Consider the following 6,984-nt stretch of genomic DNA (forward strand, 5'->3'; position numbering starts at 1 on the left):
ATGGCCGCCGCGGCCGGCGCGCTGCGGCCGGCGCACCGCGCTGATCCGATGGCAGGAGCCAGGAGCCAGGTGCTTTTCCTGGTCTCCCATGGGGTGCAGGGCCCAAGCACCTGGGCCATCCTCCACTGCACTCCCTGGCCACAGCAGAGGGCTGGCCTGGAAGAGGGGCAACCGGGACAGAATCCGGCGCCCCGACCGGGACTAGAACCCGGTGTGCCGGCGCCGCTAGGCGGAGGATTAGCCTAGTGAGCCGCGGCGCCGGCCTGCATAATAGATATATAGAGACATATATAAAGATACAGATATTTTACTGTGTTTGATGTTTTGAGAAATTGAGAATTTTGTATCCAGATGTAATGCACTAAAAAATGTACCCATTTAAAATCATGGGGATGAGGTCCCTGGTTAATACTTTCTTGAAAATGATGCCAAGTAGGACATAGATGGACCTCAAGTGACCAGTGCAGGAGCCTGGACTTCAGAAGGTAGTGAGTTAGAAGTCTTCGTGCCCAGCAGTGCCGTGTATGGGGTGTGAGGTAGGGAAGCAGGATGGCTGAGGCTGGGCAGGAGGGAAGGGCAGCAGGCGTGGAGAGGAGCAGTCTGAGAGACATTCTCGAGGCTGCATGGTGGAGAACAGGGCTTTCCAGAGAGGTGACAGGGAGGTGGTTCTGGGATAGCAGCCCAAGTGAGACATCTCAGAGGAGGAGGGGCAAGAAAAGGACCAGCAGGAGCAGCAGCCAGGGGTTCTGCAGAATGACCCTGGCTGGCAGTGGCCTTGTTGAGGTGTTCTCATGGAAGATTCTTCCATGTTCCTCCAGAATCCGGCCTCATGGTGCTCACTGGCTCTTCTCCCTGAGCCGCAACCGTGGTGTTACTAACATAAAGTGGAAACAGATTGGGGTAAGCTTTTGCGAGTAAAATCAGGGCTTGTGCAGGTGTTCTTACAGCCTAGGGCCTGCCGGCTCCCTCTCCCCATACCCAAGGTTTGGAAGCAGCTGATATGACTCAGGCCAGTCAAGATGCCTTTGTTTCTGCAGCAAAAGGAGAGCCAGCTGGGGGATCTTGGTTTCTTCCTTTAAAAGCCTTGATTCATCTAAAAAGTTGTCTTTCTGTTGTTTGCAAAAGTCTTGACTGTTTTGGCTTCTCTGGGACCTGGTAGGTTGGTGAGGGTTCATTAGTGGGGCTTTAGATCGTAAATTCACATTAGTTACCTTAGACCCTGATCAGGAAGCAGGGGAACGGGATTTTGGGAAGAGAGAATATTTCCAAGCCAGGGAATTTTGTCTGTTTTCTGCACCGAGGGACCCTAGTCCCTCGAGCTGACCTGGAACATTCTGGAGCTCAGTCGCTGTTTGCTGAATTGAATCAGGTCAGGATTCTATCTTCTTGCAAATGGAGCTTCCCGTTTCCTGTTAGTGTCATCTCGAGCATCAGCGTGGTGCTGTGTGCACTCATCTTGCTCCCTTACTGCTCAGCTCTGCTCCTGGGGCTTGGTGTGTGCAGCTGGGGGCCTGGGCCTTGGCGGAGTCCTGACCACCATGCCTTGGGATGTCCTGCCTCAGAGGAAAACACAACTCGGTCCACAGAAGGACTTGCCTTCCCCACCCTGGGGAAATCTGTATGTGACAGTGCTGGCCCCCTTTCTATAACCAGAAACAGGGGACCGATAGCTGCACGCAGCAGAGGAGCCCGCACGGATGCAGAGCGCGAGGCGCTTGCTCAGGTGGTGGCACCATTCTCTGAGGACCTCCACTGCAGGTGCACAAGTGCGTCCCACACCCAGCACAGGGCCTGTGGTACAAACACTTGTATTTATTGGATGAAGGAACAAAGGGCGTATTTTGTTACTGGGTCTCTCCTCCAGGTCTATTTCAATTTTTTTAAAAAGATTTATTTTATTTATTTGAAAGACAGAGTTAGGCCGGCGCTGTGGCTCACTAGGCTAATCCTCCACCTTGCGGCGCCGGCACACTGGGTTCTAGTCCCGGTCAGGGCGCCGGATTCTGTCCCGGTTGCCCCTCTTCCAGGCCAGCTCTCTGCTGTGGCCCGGGAGTGCAGTGGAGGATGGCCCAAGTGCTTGGGCCCTGCACTCCATGGGAGACCAGGAGAAGTACCTGGTTCCTGGCTTCGGATCAGCACGGTGCGCCAGCTGCAGTGTGCCAGCCGCGGCAGCCATTGGAGGGTGAACCAATGGCAAAAGGAAGACCTTTCTCTCTGTCTCTCTCTCTTTCACCATCCACTCTGTCAAAAACAAACAAACAAACAAAAACAAAAACAAAAGACAGAGTTACTGAGAGAGGTAGAGACAGAGAGAGAGGTCTTCCATCTGCTGGTTCACTCCCCGGATGATTGCAACAGACAGAGCTGCGCTGATCCAAAGCCAGGAGCCAGGAGCCAGGAGCCTCCTCTAGGACTCCCATGTGGATGCAGGGGCCCAAGGACTTGGGCCATCTTCCACTGCTATCCCTGGCCATTAGCAGAGAGCTGAATGGGAAGAGGAGTAGCTGGGACTAGAACCAGTGCCCATATGGGATGCCAGTGCTTCAGGCCAGGGCTTTAACCCACTGCGCCACAGCACTGGACCCTATTTCAATTTTTTGTTAAGATGTATTTATTTATTTAAAAGTCAGAGTTACACAGAGAGAGAAGGAGAGGCAGAGACAGAGAGACAGGTCTTCCATCAACTGGTTCACTCCCCAATTGTGGCTGCAACAGCCGGAGTTGCACTGATCCAAAGCCCCAGGATCTTCTTCCAGGTCTTCCATGAGGGAACCGGGGCCCAAGGACTTGGGCCACCTTCCACTGCTTTCCCAGGCCATAGCAGAGAGCTGGATTAGAAGCGGGGCAGCCGGGACTTGAACTGGCGCCCATATGGGATACCAGCACTGCAGGCAGTGGCTTTACCCGCTATGCCACAGCGCCAGCCCATTTCAATTTTTAAAACATATTTTGGGCCAGGGCCGCGGCTCAATAGGCTGATCCTCCACCTTGCGGCGCCGGCACACCGGGTTCTAGTCCTGGTCGGGGCGCCGGATTCTGTCCCAGTTGCCCCTCTTCCAGGCCAGCTCTCTGCTGTGGCCAGGGAGTGCAGTGGAGGATGGCCCAAGTGCTTGGGCCCTGCACCCCATGGGAGACCAGGAGAAGCACCTGGCTCCCAGCTTTGAATCAGCACGGTGTGCTGGGCGCAGTGACCATTGTGGGGTGAACCAACAGAAAAGGAAGACCTTTCTCTCTCTCTCTCTCTCTCTCTCTCTCTCTCTCTCTCTTTCTCTCTCTTTCTCTCTCTCTCTCTCTCTCACTGTCCACTCTGCCTGTAAAAAAAAAAAATATTTTGAAGAACTTATTTTGTGCAACCTTGGAGAACTTCTCTCAAGCAGAGGAACCTACAGTTAGGTCATCAGTGGGCAGAGTGGAGTGTTGTGGCTGCTGGAACTGCTCAGAACCCTGCTGGACCCGGCCTCTGGGAGAGAAGTACTCAGGCAGCACCTGGGGGCTCCCCCGGCTATGCCCTCCTCCCATGATGGGTGTGGACGACCTCCCCAGGTCTCAGTGCTCTGGGTCCCACACAAGAAGATTTCTGGCTTCCCCCCTGAGCCAGCACTGGGATTGATTTGTTGAGTTCTTATGGGCTGGGAAGAAGACTGGTTAAGGGTTTCTCCTCCCTCCCCTTCCCAGGACAAGTCGTAAAACTCAGGCGTGTGAGTGGAGCAAAGTCTCTGCTTGGGTCACCGCATCCCATATCAAAACATCTGGCTACTCTGCTTCTGACTCAACTTCCTATCAGCGCACACCCCAGGAAGGTAACCCATAATGGCTCAAGGACTTGAGTCCCTGCCACCTCTGTGGAAGACCCAGATGGAGTTCTGAGCTCCTGGCTTCATCCTGGCCCAGCCCTGGCTGTTGAGGGGACGTGGGGGGTGGCCCAGCAGATAGACGCAAGAGCTCAGTCTGCAGGAGCTCGAGTGCTCCCTCCACAGGTGGCTATACTCACTCAGTGGACGTGCTGACTTCCAGCGTGAAACAGAGGCCGACAGCGAACGGCACCAGTTGCCTATTTTTGTTTTATTGGGGTACAACATAACATGAGATACATATTAATTTACCAAATTCTTTATTATTTCATAAATAAGTTAACAGACATTTTACAGCATGTTACATTAAATAAAAGTATATCCTATATCTGTTTTACCTGGAGCAAATTCTGGGAAAATGCTTTAATGATCATGATATCTGGAATCTGAGAGTACTTCAAACAGTTTGTGGAGAGTGGAGGTAAAAGGTAAGTTTATTTTGGTACAAAAAAAGTCGATAAAAAACAATACTATGGATTTCTTTTTCTTTTCTTTCTTTCTTTTTTTTTTTTTTTTTTTTTTTTTTTTGAGCTATAATTAGTTCTTCCATTTTCTTTTTTCCATGAAGGTTTTAAGTCTATCAGAAGTCTTTTATGCAGTGGTAGCAGTGTGCTTAAATTACTCACTTTGCTCCTGAAACTTAATTGCACTGAAAATTAAGGTCCCCACCCTTGAATGGCTTCCACTTTTGTTACATTAAAATGTTTTCCTCTTCCGAAATCCATGGCTACAATAAGCCAGTAGCCTCAGCTTTCCATCGTCCACTCAGTGTTTATCACACCAAGGAACTCCTGCAGGTAGTCTAGGAAGTGCTTAACTCCCCGCCTTTCTTCACCACACTTTTTCTGTGAAAAGAACAGACAATAGGATTGTAGGGAGCTGTCAGTTCCTGTGGGAATGGGCACTGCCATACGGGTACGGTTGCTGCTGGATGTTTGTCACTTACTTTTTGTAGGTCAATGTATTTTTTTATTAAATACAAGTTTTGGAACAGATTGTCCATAGCCTCCCCTTGCACAATCTGAGCCTTCAGTGTGTCTACACCTCGAAAGGTTTCTTCGATGCATAGGTGATGCTAAATGAGAGGATTGTAAGAGGCAAATGATCAGAACTGGGTGTAAAATCAAGGTCCCTCAGCCATCCCAAGACATATACATTACAAAGCATCGCTTTTCACATGAGTGTGTACAAGGGTCCTTCCAAAAGTTTGGGGAAAATGGAATTAAAGGGAAGTATACTTTGGTGGAAAAAAGCTTTGAAATTCTTTAACTTTGTCATAGTATGCATTTTCCTTGAACTTTTTGAAGATTCCTCATATATGTGGATTTACAGATTTTTTTTTTGCACCAATGTAAACTTATCTTTTAGTTTATTTTCTATAAAATTTTTGAAGTACCTTTGTGCAATTTTAATTTTTCTGTTAAAAACATAGGAAGGAATTTAGTCCAGATAGTTAGGCTTGTTTTGTGGGTTTTTAAGTTCCCATCTTCAAAGAGCATTTCACTATTCCTTTTCTGAGTGGAAAATTATCTTATACCAAGATAACAATTCAAAAGGCTGTTGAAGTTTATGTAACTACAGAGAAGTATTATGAATGATACTAAGTCACTACTTAACAAGAAGTAAAATATTTAGTGGTGTAATACAACTATATTTTTTTAGAATTAAAAGATAAATTTATTTTGTCACAAAGGATTTTTAAAAATAGCAGATTTTGTGTATTTCTTAAATAAAACTCTTAGAAAATAGCCATAATTGCCTTTCCTCTCCCTCAAACCCCCTCCTTCTTTCCTTTCTTTTTTCTTTAATTTTTGCAGTCACATACATTTTGTGTGTCGTATACACACAAAGTTTTAAGAGCATAATGATACTTTCCACCATGCCCTCCCTTGCTCATGGCCATCCTCCTCCCTCCTGCTTTTCTTATTTTTCTTTTAATTTTTGCAGTGTCACACTTTGGATTTTCTTTGTAATCACAAGTTTAATCATCTACTACATAAAAAATTCAGCAAGTGCAATTATATTTCTGATTGATTCTCACCAGTGTTTTCTCTTACAGTTCTAGCTGGCAATTTTATTCTATTTAGACAAAAAAATCATACATTTTTTACACTGTAGTGTGACTATGACATAATTCAGATGTATACAATACCATTATTAGTCATAACCATTAAAAATGTAGAAAACATTAATACAGGCATTTGTTGTATATTTTAATGTCTACTTATCATGGTTCCAAATTATAACCCTAAGTTACTAATACTTTAAGAAAGATATCAGAGTGATATTCCCCCAGTGTGGAATTCTTCTGAAGAGAATCTCTGACATGAGCTCCTTAGGATGGAGAACTGACAGCATGTTTAAGGGATTCTAATTGTTTGAAAGCCATTCCTAACATTTATAAGTACATACATTCGTATCTGCCAGTATGTAAACAAAATAAAGGAAATGGTTCTAATGACAATTAAGGATTTACGGTTTAAGATAAAGATATGAACTGTATTATAACTTACATTTTTATGGACCGGAACAGGAATCATCAAAGTCTGAAAAGGAAAGAAACTATAATCATATTCAAAACACTCATAACTTGAATGTCTTACTTGCTAGTGATGTGGTTGTCATCTGTGTATTCTTACATACTCATAATTTCGCTGCCTATAACATCTTTAGACACAGTAAGTGAACTACAATAAAGATTATTTAAGCATTTTAAAGGTTGTAGAAATTTTTTAAAAATTACCTCATTGCCTATCAGCAGACTCTGGTAAGTTGAGAGCAGTGTCAGGGTCTCTTTCACCACTGTGCTCATGCGGATTTCTGTGGCCATGGCACAAACATAGGCAGCTCCAAGAGCCAGCAAGGTCCAGTGCAGAAGCATTCTCATGGCTCTGCAATGTGCAGTGTTTGCCTTCGACGAAGAAAGTGCATTGTACAAGATTGTGTCCTCCTCCAATTTATTCTCTCTCTTTGAGGAAATGAATAATTTCTAGCAATCAGATAGAGAATGCCAAATAATCACATACAGTGAAACTAAACTTTTCCAAGGGCTTGTATTGTAAAGAATACATTGACCTTGATGTTTTAATAAAAAGAAAAATCTCTACTTACCCCCTTTGAAAACATTGTCTAT

At 45.7% G+C, this 6,984-nt stretch overlaps 1 protein-coding gene across 1 annotated transcript; it reads right to left on the reverse strand.

Moving 5' to 3' along the window:
* Positions 1 to 4,470: 4,470 nt before the first annotated feature.
* IL5 (interleukin 5) lies at positions 4,471 to 6,761 on the reverse strand. Its single transcript, XM_002710201.5, has 4 exons — positions 6,595 to 6,761; positions 6,365 to 6,397; positions 4,798 to 4,926; positions 4,471 to 4,696 (listed from the first exon to the last, which is right to left on the reverse strand). The coding sequence occupies exons 1-4, from the start codon at positions 6,736 to 6,738 to the stop codon at positions 4,598 to 4,600; spliced, it is 405 nt and encodes a 134-aa protein (XP_002710247.1). The 5' UTR covers positions 6,739 to 6,761; the 3' UTR covers positions 4,471 to 4,597.
* Positions 6,762 to 6,984: the final 223 nt, after the last annotated feature.

This window comes from Oryctolagus cuniculus, chromosome 6 (genome assembly GCF_964237555.1).
Source record: "Oryctolagus cuniculus chromosome 6, mOryCun1.1, whole genome shotgun sequence".
Lineage (NCBI taxonomy): Eukaryota > Metazoa > Chordata > Mammalia > Lagomorpha > Leporidae > Oryctolagus > Oryctolagus cuniculus.

Excerpts from the sequence above, each read along its gene's own strand:
- IL5 (XM_002710201.5), bottom strand. The coding sequence starts at position 6,738 with ATGAGAATGCTTCTGCACTGGACCTTGCTGGCTCTTGGAGCTGCCTAT. Across the intron at positions 4,927-6,364 it reads CTGTTCCGGTCCATAAAAAT|CATCACCTATGCATCGAAGA; the intron begins GTAAGTTATAAT and ends CCTCTCATTTAG. Across the intron at positions 4,697-4,797 it reads AATACATTGACCTACAAAAA|AAAAAGTGTGGTGAAGAAAG; the intron begins GTAAGTGACAAA and ends TTCTTTTCACAG.